An 18,527-nucleotide genomic window follows, 5' to 3' on the forward strand; every position below is an offset into this window, starting at 1 on the left:
GAGCCTCTTTGGTGGAGAACTGAGCTAGTGAATGAATATTCGCCTCTAAATCCCTAGCAGGTGTCAACTTGCCCTTCATAAAGTTACATCACCTCTCAGGTGTTCCAGCTCAACCTCAAGTCCTTACAGGGCCGGGGAGCAGGGTTGGCGAGCTCTGTCCTGCTTCAGTTTGCCCTGAAGCTGCCTTGAGAGTTCAGGAAAGGATCGGATTCTCCTCCTCAGTGGTGGGCAGAAGCTCTCCTGTGTGGAGGAACATAGCTCTCACTCAGAGAAACAAAGTCAACCGTCTTAACAGCTCCTTGACCAACTCGCTGTAAAAGAACTGGCCTAAATGAAGGAACATGAAATCTTGAGATTTTAAAGACAGCTGATGATGTATTGCTTTATCTTTAAAATCCTGGTGTGCACTACACTCTTGTTTGTTATGGATCTTTTATTAATGATGTGCATGGTTTTTAGTTTCAATTTCTTGCACATTGGTTTACTTTCAGAATTATCAAAAACTATCTTAAACTCAGTCTGTATACCCCGGTCATCATGACTCAGAATTGACTCTACAGAAATTTGGTTGCTGTCTTTGGCCTTTGTACAGAGATTTCAATTCCATTTGGCTCAACAGTGACATAAATAAATAAAATTACATGTGCACATACATCTTTTAAAAAAAATTATTATATTTGGTTTTTAATCATCTCAGTGCCCTAATGCATGCTGATAATTTTTATTTTTATGCATTATTCTGATCTACATTATTTACTCTTTCAAATACTAGGTTTTCTTTTCTTTCTTTTTTAGGAGAAACAAAGCATTTTACAACTTTAATTTTAAATGACCATAGCCAGATTCACTGGACCCTCAACTCTACTGTGGTTTTCTCATTTTACTGTGAATTTGGAGAGGGAAAAAAAAGGTATGTCTTTTCCGGGCCTTGTGTTGAAGGACCAATACATGTGTTTGGACCTCCTCCCATCCAAATAGCATGTCTGGCTGGAGCAAAAGTCTGAGAAAAGTCCTGGAAATTCAAAAGTATGGAATGAAATAATTTCCCCTCGGCCCTGATATTTTGCCTTAAAAAAAAAAAAAAAAAAAAAAACCTACTCTGACGACCATCTTTACCCACAGAAGTTATATAACTAATCTTCCTAAGCCAGAATGAAAAATCGAGCACACATGAGCTCAAAATATAGTAAGTGATATTTGTTTAGATAAAAGGAAAAAGATGCTGATGGTAAAAACTAAAATAACCGATTGAGATTTGATCGTATGTCTTAGCACAATAGAGGCCTCTAAAAAGGACTGGGCATGATTGGGCTTCAGTGCCCTCCTAGATCCAGGGTTCTGAGTACAGATGGTCCCATTGGGTTCAGCATCGTCTCAGTGGGCCCCAGAAATTGGTATCATTTATGAAACAACAGAGCAAGAGCTTCAGTCAGATGTAGGGGCAAGGAAACATATCACAGGAGAAACCATTATAAGACCTGTGTAATAAATATTGACCAGTTGGTAAGAAATATTTTCTTAGAGTATCATTCTACTTAGCAGATGACACCAGCATTCATTCTCCTGGTTCTCACAGATACAAGACAACTTCATAGACAGACTGCAGAAAACCCTGGCGGTCTCTCCACAGGGGAAGGTTTCTAATGGCATCTGTGGCTCTTCTCCACAGAAAGTCAGACAAAGGTTCCCTAAGTACATAGTTATCATAACCAGTGTGCCTCCCCTTATGAAGAGCCAGGAGTCTCTTTTTTTATTCATTGGCAAACACCAGCGGCAGTTGACCTTGGTGCCAGAGAAGAAGCATTCAGTGTGCAGCAGTGACACCAGCTGTGATAGACCTCAAATCATCAGGGACTCGCAATGACAGGAGTCCTTTTGAAAAGAAACACACCAGGATCAGCTCACCCATCTTCAGAGGAAGTTGACAGCGGTCATCCTTTTGGGGAGTTGACCTTTCATGGCAGCTTGCTATTCCCCTGCCAGTACAATTTCTCTTCCACTTTCTTCTTTTTCCATCGACAGAGAAGCAGCATCTTAAAGGTCTTCCTGAAGGTTCTGTTGCAGAGGGCATAGCAGATGGGGTTGACAGTGCTATTGACATAGCATAACCAGTAACCCAAATGCCACAAGCTCACTGGAACACACTTGTCACAGAAGGTGGAGACCAAGACCATGATATTATAGGGGGTCCAGGTGATGATGAAGGCTAGCAGGATGGCACTCAAGGTCTGCGCGGCCTTCCTCTCTTTGACAAGGACCATCCTCTTTCGCTTGGTCATTTGATGGCTGAGGTTGTGGTCAAGGCTTTTTGGTGAAGAGTCCTTGGACACTGGGAAGGAGCAGGGCATGATTTTCACCTTGCGACAGCCATTGTTGGTCTCCTGAGTCCCATCGGCTTTTACCACCAATCTGAACTTATAGGCCATGCATTTCTGACTCTTGGGTGTATGAGCAGCAGCTGGGGACAAGAAGTATTTTGGGGCGTCATAGTCATTTTTTTCCTTGTGGGCTTTCACAAAAGTTTCCCTGGTCTCCTCAGCACTGAATTCTTCCTTTGGGCTTTCCTTGGCTTGATTCTTGTAGACCACTTGGAAGACAGGGTCAGTGGTGGGCTTATCCTCATCTTCTGAGGAGGGGTAGCTGCTACAGGTTGTCAGCTGCTCAGCCTTGGCCCAGTCAGTGCTTGGGCCTGTGGGTTGGCATGACTTCCCAATGGTGGAGGTGCTTCTGCGTGAAGAGGACCAGGAGGCCTGGTCCTGTTCCCTCTGGGCCGATGCGGGCCGAGGGCAGCTAAAGCAGGACCTTAGCAAGGCCCCGTGAGGGGGCGTTCTCTTCTTGGTTCCTGCCACGGAGTCCGAGCCCTGGAGGTCAGCCAGGTCTTTAGTTCGCTTCTCCGTTTCCCGGTAGATGCGGCAGTAGAGGATGGTCATGACCGAAACAGGGATGTAGAAGGCAGCAATGGCAGTACCAAAAGTGATGGTGGGCTCAGAGAGGAATTGGATCTGACACTCATCTGGTGGCACCGTCCGCTCCCCCACCAAGTATTGCCAGCAGAGGATCGCCGGGGCCCAGAGGATGAAGGAAATCAGCCAGGCCAAGCCAATCATCATGCCAGCCCTCTTTGGGGTACGCTTGGCCCGGTACGTCAAGGGTCTTGTGATGGAAAAGTAGCGGTCAAAACTGATCACAAGAAGGTTCATAACAGAAGCGTTGCTGGCCACGTAGTCCAGTGCAAGCCATAGGTCACAAGCCAAACTCCCCAGGGCCCAGCGTCCCATCAGGATGTAGGTCGTATAGAGGTTCATGGAGAAGATCCCAATGATGAGATCCGCGCAGGCTAAGCTGAGCAAGTAATAGTTGTTCACCGTCTTGAGCTGACTGTTGACTTGGAAGGAGATCATGACTAAGACGTTGCCCACGATGGTGATCAGGCTGACCACAGCAGTTACAGCTGCGATGGTGATGACTCCCCACAGTCCGTGGCGTGCCAAGGGCTGGTGATCGACTGGGGTGCCATTGACAGTAGTGGCATTGTGGTAGGATTCCCCTTCCATGCTGGTGTCAGAATTTACATGAGGAGTCAGCCTTAGGTTCTTATACGTCACCTCTTCTCAGCCAGCACCTGGGAGAAGGACACACAACATTAGCTTCATCCACTAGCATCCTTTTCTTTCCACCCATTGATTACAAGCTTTTAACTGACCGTTAGTAAGGGTGGCTTCACGCATATTGTAGCAAAATGCTTCAGTCTCTAAAGGTTTTGGTTTTGTTTATTTAGTCTCGAATGTTTTGATAACAATTGTATGATAACCTCCTTCCTTTTGGTTTTTGACGCTAGCCCTCACTGCCCCTGTTGTACAAGGAGCTGCTGCCCTCATGTGGTTCCTATAGGTTATTTTAAAAAAGAGGCCAGGAAATGAGAGGGAAAGGAAGGAGTAGGCTTGTGGGAGAGCCGGGAGCAGGCGGCATTAATTTACTTCAGACTGTAATGCGCTGAAGAGCAGAAATCCTGGATTTTAACTCCTGGCGAAGAGCACCTGGCCTGCTGTGCACCGGGCTTGGGTATGAAAAAGGATGCCTTTTGTCTGGGCTGTTGGTGCCAGGCTCCATATCAAGGGTTATGGGGACTCTGCTGTGAGTCTGCACTCACTGGGCCACCTCTTTGTCCTTATGCACAGACTCCAGGTGGGTCTGAAATTTGCCCCAGGTGCCAAAGATACTATCTATCACAAGACCGACCCTAACCTTGAGGCTACCTGGGGAATAAGAATTGGCCACTGCTTTCAAGACACATAGCAGGTACAACATAGCAGCTATCAGTACAGGATACTGTTGGACGTAGAAAGGACAGGCAACCTACTTTAGTGGGAGTGGGGGATACACTTTCTGAGGCAGGGATGTCTGAGGCAAGGCTTGAAGGATGCATGGGCATTGACCAGGCAAAAAGGAGTTGGTGGGTTGGGGAAAGTGAGTCAGGCCCATTGAAGCCCATTGTTTGTAAGCTGAGGCAAAAGAAGAGGATTGGGGAGAAACACAGCACAGCTGGGACAGCAAGAGCAAGGAGGTATGAGGGGTGAGGTTGGTGACGCAGAAGCGCAGGAGAGGCCTCCAGAGAACTGGAGCAGTCTACTTTGTGGGAGGACTGGGTTGGCTTCCCTCAGACTCTCCCTCTATGCTGAGGACCAGCATTCAGGGTAATGGGGGCATTTGTCTAGAGAGAAGTAACTCAACCAGCTGCTTGGTGAAACTTTCTCATCCGTTCTTCGAGTTGGAAATACATGATGCTTTAGAAGGATCTATTTTTTTCCCCCACTTGATTTAAGTAGAGGGTTTGGAGCAATTGGAGCCATTTCCAAAAGATTCTGGGAACTTAGGCATGCCTATACTTCCAGGAAAAGGAACCCTGGTGGCGTAGTGGGTTACACGTTGGGCTGCTGACCTTGTGGTCAGCAGTTTGAACCTTGTGGTCAGCAGTTTGAACCCACCACCTGTCTCACTGGAGAAAGTTGAGGCTGGGTGCTCTCATAAAGCGCTCCACCTTGGAAACCCACAGGAGGCAGTTCTACTCTGTCCTGCAGGGTCACCACGAGTCGGAGCGGACTCAAGGGCACTGAGTTTGGGCTTTTTGCTTTTATACTTCTGTGACTGCAGATGCAGATTCTGGAGACTTACAGTTTCTGGGCCTATCTCCTCGTTTGAAAAAAAGAAAGTAAGATGGTGGGACTTAAGATCACCAGATGTTTATGATTTTGTGAATTGCTTAGGCATTGCTTGTACTAATGGGCACACATTTAAAGTAAAACCTTTCTATTGTGAACCGGGTGTAGGTTTACAGAGCATGTCACCAGTTTTACATCTAACAATTCAAACCCCTTTGTTCCGTTTCCTTCAAAGCAATCCCTCTGACATAACACTGCTTATCCCACTTCCTCCCCAGGTTTCCTATCTGGTCCTCCTCCTTTTGCTAACTCCTTTCCTCTGAACTGTGTCTGTGGGTAAATGTTGGCATTTTAAGCATCTCAAATGCTTAGTCTACGGTGTGCACATTTCACTGGTGTTAGCGTTCCCCTCATAACCCTGTCTATTATTGAGTTTAATATTAAACCAAGGGGGCAGGGGCAGTTCCCAGTGACTAAAGGCCATAGTCGTGTGGCTCCTACCAGGAACCTTGGTCTCTTTAAGGACGGCAACAATAAGCTGAAGCATAAGGACAGTAATTGCAAGGGCGGCGCAGGACCAGGCAGATTTTCCTTCTGTTGTGCACAGGGTCACGGAGTAGAAACAGACTCGATGGCACTTAACAACAAAGCTTTTGATAAACAAGTTGATGAATGGAACAGAAAATCATCTACGTTGGCAACATGGTGTAATTGTATAGTGGAGTCTGGCGTTCAGCCGACTTTGGATAGGCTGCCTAACCTCTGTACGCCTCTGTTCCAAGGATAAAACGAGACCTTCCACGTTGTGTGTACACCGTTTCTGGTCCGAGGAAAAGGGTCATGATGAGCATGTTCATTATGAAGTAGCAGTCCGGCAAGAAGAACATAAAAGAAAAACCATTCCTTCCATTACAGGAATGGGGATGAGGTGTGAACTGTGAAGTAACAAAGAGGAATGAGGTGGTGAGGAGAAGCTGCCACGCCCTCACGGCGCGGAGTCTGCTCTGACTCCTGGCCGTCCTGGAGGACAGGGTGGAGCTGCTCCTTGCGTTTCTGAGCCTGTGACTCTCGTACAGGCCTAGAAAGCCTGTCTTTCTCTCTCGGAGCGCCTAGTGCAGACCCTGCAGATTGCTGCCCACCTCATCACTTCTACACCAGCAGGGCGCCTCCACGGGCAGTTTCTATGGCTGGTACCATGTAGTGTCCTCAGCTGTAGGGGGCTAACAAATCTCCCTGTTACAGCAGGGAAGTAAGTTGGAAGAGAGCCGAGGGTGACAGTCTTTCTCAAAAGTCTGCTCTTTAGAGGGGGACTCATTCAAGATGCTCCGTTGAACCCTGGGTCTGTTACGGTGACAGGAGCTGGGAGAAGACGATGCTCAGGGAGAGCTCGCAGAGAGCCGCAGGCCACATGAGTTCAGGGAAGGCTGAGAGTGGTCCGGACAAGCTGTGAGATGGCTTCGCTTAGCCAACCCTTTCCAGAGGAGCATCTGTTCACAGCCTATGGAATCCCCGGCGCCCACTTGAGCAATGCAGTTCAGCAGGAAGCATACGAGTGGGACAAAACAGTTCACATGCTCAGCTGCTACCCGCAAGGTCGGAGGTTCAAGTGTACCCTGAGACACCTTGGAAGCAAGGCCTGGTAAACTTACTTTTGAAAAGTCAGCCATGGAAAACCCTAGGGACTACAGTTCCACTCTGGCACACATGGGGCCACCAGGAGTCCCAGCTGACTCGAGGGCAACTGATATATATATATATATATATATATTCAATTTTATATATATATATATTCAATTTTATATATATATTCAATTATATATATTATATACATATATTCAATTAAGAGCAGTGTCGTATTACAAGCAAGGTCAGGAGGGGCTTACTTGCTCTTATCACCACATCAAAGATTCTGCCTCTAGGTTTTGCTGACATCTGTCTCTCTCTCACCTCTCAACACCTTCCTATAGAACCAAAGTCTCTTTCCAAATGTACAGTCCTTGCCAGGGATGGAGTACCCAGTAAGCAAGGTAAACAGGGTCTTATTTGTACTTACTTACTAATATGCGGTAAACAGGTTACATGTGTTCACCACAGATTGGTAAGTAAGCACAAGTCAAGCCTTGTTTACCTTCTCAGGAATATGGAGTTCCGAGATGTCATTTCAGCTGAAACCTTGTCAGTTAAGTCAGACATTCTCTGGACTGCTTTTTCCACACATATGGAAGCAGCGGGTTGGACTTGGTCATGTAGCCTATGGACTCACAACGCAGCATATTGGACATTATGTTGATTTCAGCCCCCAGTTCTTTCCTCTGTTCTCAGCTAGGGAAATAGCAGCTAGCTGCTTTGGAAGTAAATGTAGTGGAAACAGCTCTAGTCTAACTTTGAATCCTCAGTGTACTCTTCTGTTAGGTAGGCATTGTTTTTCCTGTTCCAGCTATCTTATAAAAGGAGCCCTGGGGTGGAGCGGTTACTCGTTGGGCTGCTAACTGCAAGATCCACGGTTCAAAACCACCGGCTGCTCCGAGGAGAGAGACAAGGCTTTCTTCTCCTGTAAAGAGTTACATTCTTGGAAACTCACAGGGTCAATTCTGCCCTGTCCTCTAGGGTGGCTATGAGTTGGCATCACTGGGATGGCAGTGAGTTTGGTTGGGGGGCATCCATCTTATAGGGGTTGCTTGAAGATCCCAAATGAAGTAACATAGGAAAACCACAAGTCCTACCCAAATGTCAGTTTCATGATTTAGTAATTTTTAAATGAAGGGCTGATCTAGGTAACGAATCTCACTCATTCTCACTAGAACCACCAGGGAGCTTTTGAAAAATACTGATGTCTAGCTCTCCACCCTCAACACAGAGGTGGTGTGGGTGGGGGGTATCCGTTTGCTTTTAAATCTCTCAGGTGACTCTAATGTGCAGCCAGGTGGAAAGCCAGTGACCATTCCAGGCACTTCGATGGGCAGTGTTGATTCCACCTGGGAGTGCATTCGCAAGGCAGTTTAGAATTAAACTGAAAAGCGCCCGGCCAGTGAGTCTTTCTGACTCCTAGCGACCCTACAGTGCAGGGTCGAGCTGTTCCCTGTGGGCTTCTGAGGCTGTCATGCTTTACAGGAGTAGGACGCCTCCATCTTTCTCCTGCAGAGTGGCTGGTGGTTTCAAACTGCCGACCTTGTGGTTAGCAGCATAACCCACTACCCCACGGAGCTCCTTCATGGTAGAAGTGGCGTGTCTCAAATGTAATGTGTATGTGAAATGCCAGACATACTGTCAAGTTGTGGAGTGGCAGGGCTAGCACCCCCAGATTTCGAAGTACAGGCCGTCCCTGGTTGCCAACAAGATCTGCCCCTGAGGGTGTCTCTAAGTCGGAGTCAGTCTAAGTTGAACGTGTGGGTTGGAGCAGGTGCAAACCGTTCTTAGGCTTCAACACTGGCATTGGCAAGTGCAGGTGACCGCGATGAAGGATTTGCTGTGGATAGGGGTTTGTTCAAGGCTTTCAAAGCGAGGGCAAATTTGTGTCACAGTAAAGGGCAAATAGGAGTGGTCCCTGAATCGGACATTCATAACCCAGGGACTGAAGTGCTCCTACTGCTGCTGGCCCACGCACCACACCGTAAGTAGGAAGGCTGTGGATGATTTTTGCACTTTCTAAGCAAGGAAGAACTAGAACTTACCCCTGGTGGCTCCTGAGTGCTGCACGTGGCTGCTCCTCAGATAGAGAGGTTGGTGGTTGGCATGCACAAGCTGGTCTGCAGGAGAAACATGGGCGTCTGCTTCCAAAGAGCGCCCAACCCCTCTGCTAAAGAGTCCATTCACACTCCTAGCAAGCACTTCCTAGACTGGAAATCTTTATGGGAGCACAGAGCCTCCCCTTTCTCCCATGGAATGGCTGGTGGGTTTGAACTGCCCACCTTGAGGTTAAAGGTCCAATGCTTACCTGCCAGGGTCCTATGGGGGCAGTTCTACTCTGTCCTGTGGGGTTGCTATGAATTGGAATTGACTCGGTGGCAATGGAGAGAGTTTGCCGCAGTGCTATTGAAATTGGAATTTTTCAACTTCTAGTAAACCAGCCCTTGAAAACCCTAGGGTGTACCACTGTCTGGATTTCCCTCTGACATTTGAATTATTTTCATTTCTCCGGTTTGAAATGAATACGCATTTCCTTGCCAGCTTTACTTCTCTCTGTTCTTTCCTCCTTTTGTCAGCCATATTGTTTTAGGGAATGATATATTTGGATCCCTAAGTGCTTGGTTGCCTCCCAGCGGCTCCACAGGAGGAAGACCTGGCAACATGCTCCCATCAAGAGTACAGCCGAGAAAACCCTCAAGGGGGGCAGTTCTGCCCTTCCCTCTGGGTCCCCAGCAGTCAGAGTCCACCAGATGGCCCCCAACAACAGCAAAAGCAGGAGCTGCTAAGGAGCGGACAGCTCGTTCCTGGGCTAAAAGCAGATAGGCTAGGAGAGGGCGCCGTGGCTCTTTGTGGAAGACAGGGCAGTGTGAACACCGAGGTTCAGTTCTGAGAGTCTTCCACAAGAAACTAATGGACTCATCCGAAGATTTCAGAGTAAAAAATTGTATAGGAAGAATAACTATGAATACTTTTTTTTGCTTGGGGAGGCAAATGCCAAAGGAGGTATTCTAGGGGTAGGGAGGCCCTGGGTAGTGCCAAAAATTGGTGTGCTCAGCTGTGTAGTGAAAGGTCAGAAGTTCAAGCTCACCCAGGGGCCCCTGGAAAGGCAGGGCTGGCGATCGCCTCCCAGAAAACCCCACTGGAGTAAGGGGTCCATGAGTTGAAATGGATGGTGGGCATCTAGCAGCGGGCATCCTTCCGAGCTGGCTATTCTTACTTTAAAAAGTCCTGATTTTCCACCCCAGCATTAGTTCGAGAGCAGTAATCATCTCGGCTCATTTTCCACTACTGAGCTGAAGACAGAGAATCTCACAGCACTAAAAGCCCCCATGTTCTCAACCTTGGGAGACTCTGTGTTCTCATAGCCAATACATCATAAATTAAGCACAAAGAAAAAGACAAAAAGAGGCCATTAAAAATAACAACCCGGGTAACCCTGTACCAAATACATTCCTCTCCTGGTCGAACAGCCTTGATCATTTCCGGGGCTTCGCATCAAATGATATTAGCATTTGCTTTTTGAAGTACCTTGCTTTATGCCTGGATCTCTCCCAGCTACATTTTATGGTTTCTATAGCAACCAGAGTGGAAAACTTCCATAGCATTTACAATCCAATGATAACAGCCATCATTATAAACCCACTCATGTTACCATTGCAGAAAGTATTGATGATCTACTTCTTTTCACCTCCTCCTCCTCTTTCAAGGACAAATCAAGAAAAAGTAGATTTAAAATGCATGGGTTAAGCTGGACTAGATATCAGCAAGAATGGAAGTATAGGGAGGGAGCATGTGCGTAAGGGAGTTCTGGACTTGAGTTTTTTAGTAAATGTTTTAAAGTAAGATAAATCTAACTTCTTTCAATTAGTGAAGTAGGAAAGCTGTTCAGCGACCTAGGGCAAGAAAGTAATAGCTTCCCAATATCTCTGCGACAATCATATCTGCTGCAGATGTTTAATGTGACATTACTGTTTTAGAACATCTTTGTTCACCACTGCGCTAGGTGCTATGGGCACTTATAAAAGATATGCAATAGTTTTTAAGCTGAACAAATTCTAGAAAAAGGTTGTAAGAATTTGGACCAAATTTGTGTAATAGAAATATCTATTACTGAAGGCATAACATGATTGTATTTTCATTATAGGATAGAATGGGATTGCTTTCCATGAAGTCACAGAATGGTGCTATTTACTGCATGCACTGTGCCCGTCAAGTCTTGGAGCTGGCTGGTTGGGTCAGCCTCTATTGGAAGCAGTCTTGTTTAGTCATCCCAGCGTACTGTGCAAATGTTATCATTTTCCTGTGTGCCTGACATGAAACGTTTGGGGAGTACTGCTACATGCAGGGGTCCTCAAACTACAGCCCGCAGGCCACATGGGGCCCGCCGAGGACAATTACCCGGCCCGCCGGGTGTTTTCCGCTGCCGCCTGTCCTGCTTAGTAGTCGACTCGTCCAGTCTGCATAGGAATTTGTTCATAGTTTTTTTTTAAACTATAGTCCGGCCCTCCAACGGTCTTAGGGCCAGTGAACTGGCCCCGTTAAAAAAGTTTGAGGACCCCTGATTACTAAGGTATGTGAGAATCTGAAGTCTAGAGGCCCTTGACCACATTGTCCAAGTATCTCCAGTACAGTTGAGAGGAGGGGTTCCATATTCATCTTTGAATTCCCAAGGATTAGTCAAAGATGATGTGCAAAAAGAAAACATTTGGAAGAGGAGGGGGTAATCAACTAATAAATGAAGTTGTTAACTCACAAAAGATTAGCACCGAGACTTGGCCTATGCTAAGCGTAGGTAACCTGAGGAAGTCCATTAGCGAAGTGGTGGCCATGAAATCTTTCTTACATGGAATAAAGTCAATTGGAGACAGTTTGTCAATAATTCTTTTAAAGGGCTTTTTGTTAGAGGAGCAAAAATTAGATTAGGATATGGGGTGAAGAAATTATATATATATATGAAAAAACTGTGTTTGCATGCTTACGTGAAGGAGCCGTTACAAGGTGAGAAATTGGTCTAGTGATGTCGCCAAGGAGGGGAGCAGAGACGGACGCTCAGACAGCAGTGCCTTGGCCTCCCAATGAGCGCGTCTACAGTACCAGGAGTGAAGGCACCCATCGGGAAGCTGGGAGTTTTAATAATTAGCAGTGGTGGAAATTAGCAAGCTCCACATCTCAGAGCGAGGATGGAGGTGAAAGAAGTGATCAAGTCATCAATTCTGATTTTTGTTTGTTTGCTCCACTTATTCTCTGAAAGTCTCTAACCCTAACCCCAGCCCTTGAAAGCCAAGTGTCATTCTGTCCTGACGGGCATTTCGTTTCTCTCCGTTACACCAGAATGCAGGCTGTGGATTATGTGCTGGAAGCATAGCTCCTGCCAAAGTCCCCCGGGCCCCGCAGCTGGGCACGCCTTCAATAGTGAACGGAGCTGTTCAAACGCATGTCAACAAAACCACATCTTTCCGAGAAGCCTTATCAGTGTTTTGCAGTTTGCCCTGTTCACACTCATCTAGGACGCACCAGAAATTAACCACCCTGTATAACATTGGCCTGCCTATGAAAAGAAGCCAGAACCTGGATTTGTTACATGAATTGCATTCAGAAGGGACCAGTGCATTATTGTTTTCTTCTATCCTAACACCTACTTTTCATCGACAGCCAATAAGATCCAGGGCATTGGACTAGGAATTATGTTTTCTTCTGATGTTTGAAGGGAAATATTACCTTGAGATAGTGGTTCTCACCATCGCCAGCCGGCTTTGTTGAAACATGGCTTGCTGGGGGTCTGTCCCCAGAGTTTCTGGTTCAGCGGCTCTGGACCGAGGCCGAGATGCTCCCTTGGAACATGTTCCTAGGTGCTGCCGATGCTGCTGGCTCAAGGACCTCCTCTTTCCGTCACAAATTGCACCCTCCCTAAAAAATGAATTAGGTCTTATTTATATAAAAATATGCAGAACGTAGAGTTTATTTTCTGAAGGGCCTATTTGTATGATCCTGCCCTTTGTGTTTGATACCCCCTAGATTCACACGAATCTACCTCAGGAAAACCGCATATTGTATTCATGCACTGGCACACGTTACAATCAAATGTAAGCAATATCAGAAAATCCTCCTTCCCTTTGTTCCTTTTGAAATCCCGAGTTCTCTGGGTTCTGGCATTTTCATTCTTGGTGACAGATTTGTTTCCTGGTGGAACAGGACTGTGTGGGAAACATAGTCAAGCTCCTGGGTAAAAGACTATCCTCCCCTTAAGCAGGGGACCTGAGAAATCCGCAATTCCTAAATACTCCTGGCTGAATTGGGGAAACAATAGAAAAAGCAAACCTCAAATGAATAGATGGGCCCGGGTGGGTAAACCAGCTCAGATGACATCTGCTGCCTAGAATCAACGATAAGGATTCTGGAGTCCGAATGTCTGGGGATGACTCCTAGTTCTGTCACTGAGCAAGTGATGTCCCTTTTGGGGTGACTTGATTCCACTGCCTGTAAATAGGAGTAATAGTACTTGCCTCACAGGAGTACTACAGAGATGAAATCATTTGCATATGTAAAGTACTTAGTGCCAGGCACAAAATAAATGTTACCCATGCCACAAACAAGTTGTCTTTGTAAAACAGGCACAAACCCTTCCACATTGGCTGCTGTCAGTAGAAGTCTCCCGGACAGTGGATGCACCTTCATACAACTGGCTTCATCTGAAAGGCCCTGATCTTTTCTTTTTCTTTTTTAACATTTTATTAGGGGCTCATACAACTGTTATCCCAATCCATACACACATGCCCCTGATCTTTTCAACTTCATCATTTTGGAGCTGGCTTGAGGGATAATTATATCACTGTACTGGTTTGTGCCTATGGTTCCCAACCAGGGGTGACTTTGGTAACGTCTGGAGACATTATTGGTTGTCACACTAGGAAAAGGAAGTTGCCGTTGGCATCTAGCGGGTACCACTAGGAGGCCTGCCTGCCTCCTGAAACAAAACATTATCTAGCCCGAATGTGCCAACCCTGATTTGTGCTGACGTCTGGTACGAGATAAGATGTGGTTCTCGGACAGGGCAAGAAATGACAAAATAATAATTTATAAATTATCAAGGGCTCATGAGGGAGGGGGGAGCAGGGAGGGAGGGGAAAAATGAGGAGCTGATGCCAGGGGCTTAGGTGGAGAGTAAATGTTTTGAGAATGATGGGGGCAATGAATGTACAAATGTGCTTTACACAATTGATGTATGTATGGATTGTGATAGGAGTTGTATGAGCCCCTAATAAAACGACAAAAAAGGTCAAAAATAAATAAATATATGTACATTAAAAAAAAATGTGGTTCTCCACCTTGCTGAGAGCCAGAATCAGTGGAATGTTGGTAAGTAGTTAACAGCCAGTGACCCTCTGTCTCCCCCAAATGTTTTTTTTTTCTTTTTTCCAGCTGTTAACAATTTCTGAGGTACAGATCATTGAACCACGGCCCTTTCTAAGCTTCTATTTGGACATAACTGAGCTTATAGTTAGGAAGAGATACTAACAAGTAGCTCCTTCAAGCTAGTGAAGCTAGTGCGAGTATAACACTGCAATTCTCAGCAAATTTTGCTCCGACGAGAAGCTGATAGCCAAGGAGATGAGAAGAGAAAGAAACACTAGTGAACTTTGATCTAGTGCAACAAGGAGGGAGTTTCTTCCAAAGCCCGGTGAGCCCTGCTGCAGTGGGATGGGAACGAGGCAAACTCCTCTGCTAGTAGCTTGCTAGCACTCATGAATTATGAGGCCTTTATGAACGCTCTGGAAGAAGCTTAATGTGACATTGTGGCGGCTCTTTGGTTGAGCTGTGCAAAAATATTCTTGATTACACAGCTACAAACAAATGCCCAAGCCACAACTCATTGCGTCATGGTAGAAAAGCAGAAAGCTTTGTGAGAGCTCGTCGGAGTTGTTCCCCCAGTTTATATTTGCTTGGGCTGTGTCTTTGATAACTCCCATATCTCTTTTACTATTCTGCACTAATTTATCAAATGCTTCTTTTAGGTGCTAACCCTAGTGTACCAATATTTAAAATGTTATTAACATAAAAAACTCATGCCACATTCTTTTTAATCTCTTTTAGCAATTTTTAAAATTAAGCATTGGGAACTCTTATAGATATTATAACAATCCATAATTTCAGCTAGAGCAAGCATGATTTTGTAATTGCTACCACCATCAGTTTCAAAACATTTTCTTTCTTCTTGAATTCTTTGATATCAGCTCCTCTTTATCCCCTCTCTCCACCACCCTGCCCCCCAGGAACCCTTCTTATATTATTATTTTTGCCATATCTTACACCATCCAATGAATCCGTTCACCTTCATGCATATTCTTAAGAGTATAGATGGAATTAAATCTTTTTATTCTAAAAGTAACAAGTTGCTTTACAGGTGATGTTAATTTGGACATAATTTCAGATTTATTGAAAAGTTGTAAGAAAACAGTCAAGAAGTCCCATATATCTTTTAGTCAATCCCTTTGTTAACATTTCACCATGTGCATAATTTTTCCTGAACCATTTAACATTAAAAATAATTTTTATTTATTTTGAAGGCAAGCTGTTTCATGCATCTTTGGCTTACCTCTCTAACATAATCTTGGCCACCTTAGCAGCTGGCCAATTTGAGCCCCATAGCTTCTGTCGTGACTTGTGTAGCGTGTGTAGCATGACTAATAGGAAACATCAGGATCAGCTGCCTCATCCTTCGGGCTAAGTATTATCTTCTTCTGCATGATTCTTGTGGGAATCCCAATGGGATGGATTAGCAGGAAAATGACAATTTGACTTAATGCTCAAGAAATGTTTTATCAGAGGATATACATAAAGCTGTCATTAAGGTAGCAGATTAAACATCAAAGTGAATCCACATAACCCTGAGGGGTCAACCAGGAAGTCCCAAAAGAAATCTCTGCCTCTCAACTAGTTCCTCAGTTGCTGCTTAAACTCGAAGGCATGGTCTTTGCCAGGAGACTGTTAATAGTTGGGTTTTGAACGTGGGTATAAAAGAGTCATGCTACAGTGTAAGATATGACAAAATAATAATTTATAAATTGTCAAGGCTTCATGAGGGAGGGGGAAGTGGAGAGGGAGGGGGGAAAATGAGCTGATGCCAGGGGCTTAAGTGGAAAGTAAATGTTTTGAGGATGATGAGGGCAATGAATGTACAAATGTGCTTTACAAACAAAGTGATATATGTATAGATTGTGGTAAGAGTTGTATGAGCCCTTAAGAAAATGATTTTTAAAAAAGAGCCATGCTAATTGATGTATGGATTGTTGTAAGTAAGCGCCCCCAATAAAAGGATCTTAAAAAAGAAATGGTGCATATTTAACAACATAAATAAATAAAATAAAAGAGTCATGCTGCTGTTCTCTCGGTGAACAGCAAAGTTTCTCAAAGTGTTGTCTCCCCAGTTAGCTGCAGCCTTGGCAGCACCTGGGAAGGAAACTTGTTAGAAATGTCAAGCCAGCAAAACCAAACTCAATGCCATCAAGAAGATTCCAATTCCTGTGACCCTGCAGATCAGAGTAGAACTGCCCCTGAGGGTTTCCAAGGCTGAAACCCTTGTGTGGGCAGACAGGCACATGTTTCTCTTACTGGTGGCTTTGAACCATCAGCTAACCTTGCCGTTAGCAACCACTATGGCTCTTTTGTTAAAAGGCAGACCTGTGGAATGAGACTCCCTAGCAGTGGGGCCTAGCAACTTGCTTTTAACACTCTCCACCCCCCTCTCTGGGTTTTTCTTGATGCTTGTATAATTTGTGAACCACTTGGGTACAAGAAGGAGCTTTGGCTTTAAGATGAAAACCCACAGGGTAAAGTCCTCGGTCTCTGCTTACTTAGCAGAGATCTGTTCTTCATCTCTCTCTCACTCCATTGCCACGGATTCCATTCGGACCCACAGCAACCTTGCAGAATAGGCTAGAACTGCCCCTACAGTTTCTGAGGCTGTGCATCGTTATGGGAGGAGAAAGCCTCATCTTTCTCCTGAGAAGTGGCTGGTGGGTTTGAGCTACTGACCACGCAGTTAGCAGCTCCGTGCGTAGCCCACTATGCCACCAGGGCCCCTTGTTCTTTTGTGAAATGATAAATGTTGAGCTTGGAAAGCAGTAACATCCTTTTCAGCTATAAGAGTTTGTGGTTGGTTTTCTTTCCCAAATCTCTGTAGCTTTGTTCATGACACCTTTCTAAAGACCCACATTTTTGTGTGGTCGTAGTAAGGGATGTGTCCACTGAGAGAAGAAGACACTCATGGGAACCCAGCTCCGGGCAGGGAAGTCTGTTTATAAATCAGCGTCTTTTAGGGGGGCCATCTCTCAGCAAAACTGAAACAAGCCAAGTTTGCCCTTACAATATCCCAGTTCAGAACTCGGGGATGACCTTATCAAAACAGATTTTTTTTTTCCTAATGATGCTTGGCAAGTCCCAGTGGATTTTGACATATGGCCCCATGGGTATCCAAGTAGAACTGTGCTCCAATGGGCTTTCAATGGCCGATTCTTTTTTTTTGTGGGGGCAGATAGATCACCAGGTCTGTCTTCCACCTGTGGGTGGACTTGAACTTCCAGCTTGCTAGCAACTGAACATGTTACCCATTTGCACAACCCAGGGACACCTGTGATGGGGAAGGGTGTTGCTCTCTGCCACCCAGTCAATTCGGCCTCCTACATCTAGGGTTTCCAGGTCACTCAGGAGGTTCCAAGGGGACTTGTCTGTTAGCAGGTGACCACTTTACCAGCTCTCTACCGTAAGTAAGAAGGACATCATTATTTTCATTCATGGAGAGAATAAAGCAAGCCCATTTTCAGAAAAAAAAATTACTACACACATCCCCTCCACCCCGCCAATGAAACATTTTTGTATTATAGCCGATCATCCAGGATAAAGTACAGGTATCTGCTTTTGCAGCTCCCTTGGATCATGCCAGTGACCCCCAGGGGGCAGTATAGCACACATTAGCAAACACTGGTAAAGGATGCTCCTCTTGCGTTCTTTTTGACAGAGCCTTCTCAGTGCAAACAAACTCCTTCCACTTAGTGAAGTGTATGGAAGCTGTGCCAAGCCATTGCCATTCCTGCCCGCAGAGGGGATGCCCACCAGGTTCTGAAACATGCTTTTCATGATCAGTTAGCTCCTTGGTGGTGTGCAGGAAAAAGGATAAAATTCTTGTTACTATTCCCATCTGCCTATTGGTTGATGTCTCTCTAGGGGTAGAATTATTGAAATTGCAGGTTTAGCATGGGAATGAATGAATTTCACCCTGTGAGCCACTGACAGTCTTAATTTCAAAAAGACAGGGCAAGAAGGCAGGGAAGGTAGGGTATGGCAGAATAACAAAGGAAAAGAATAGAGGTTAAAGGCACAGCTGTATTGTGAGAAATAATCGTGTCTCCCGACAAAAATGTTACCTATTAGAGACAGGGAAGCAACACACACACACACAAAATGAAAAGTGTTGAAAAGTACGGTTATTCTTACAACCTCCTCTGATACTTCCACTGTCATCCCTCAAGCAGAAACATGGGCATCCCTTATAGCTTACCTCTGGACCTCCTTACACACTAAATCCTATCAACTCTACTCTTCATTTTCCTAACCGCCTGGATGGATTAGAGACTACTGTTATCCACATTTACTGTCCAGGAACCACCCTTGGCATTCACCTAAGTCAGGCCCTAATGGTGTCCCGGACTATTCTTGTGGTTTCCTACGGACTCTGCCATTCATTCT

The 18,527-nt window shown here is 45.4% G+C and overlaps 1 protein-coding gene across 3 annotated transcripts; it reads right to left on the bottom strand.

Moving 5' to 3' along the window:
• Positions 1 to 779: 779 nt before the first annotated feature.
• On the bottom strand, positions 780 to 13,185 carry CHRM5 (cholinergic receptor muscarinic 5). 3 transcript variants are annotated; one of them, XM_045288004.1, is made up of 3 exons: positions 13,104 to 13,185; positions 12,504 to 12,692; positions 780 to 3,622 (listed from the first exon to the last, which is right to left on the bottom strand). In XM_045288004.1, exon 3 carries the CDS (start codon positions 3,552 to 3,554, stop codon positions 1,956 to 1,958), a length of 1,599 nt encoding a protein of 532 aa, XP_045143939.1. In that variant the 5' UTR covers positions 3,555 to 3,622; positions 12,504 to 12,692; positions 13,104 to 13,185; the 3' UTR covers positions 780 to 1,955. The 3 variants fall into 3 exon arrangements, 2 of the variants coding, with proteins under 2 accessions (XP_045143939.1, XP_004712732.1); XM_004712675.2 differs by lacking the exons at positions 12,504 to 12,692; positions 13,104 to 13,185 and adding an exon at positions 8,831 to 8,875; XR_006679883.1 differs by lacking the exons at positions 780 to 3,622; positions 13,104 to 13,185 and adding an exon at positions 8,879 to 8,905 and having other exon boundaries at positions 12,504 to 12,667.
• Positions 13,186 to 18,527: the final 5,342 nt, after the last annotated feature.

The sequence above is a fragment of the Echinops telfairi genome, unplaced genomic scaffold (genome assembly GCF_000313985.2).
Source record: "Echinops telfairi isolate 266 unplaced genomic scaffold, ASM31398v2 ScPeMD7_18;HRSCAF=68, whole genome shotgun sequence".
Taxonomy (NCBI): Eukaryota; Metazoa; Chordata; class Mammalia; order Afrosoricida; family Tenrecidae; genus Echinops; species Echinops telfairi.

What these genes read in the sequence shown, in the direction of transcription:
- CHRM5 (XM_045288004.1), bottom strand. Translation starts at nt 3,554, where the DNA reads ATGGAAGGGGAATCCTACCACAATGCCACTACTGTCAATGGCACCCCA.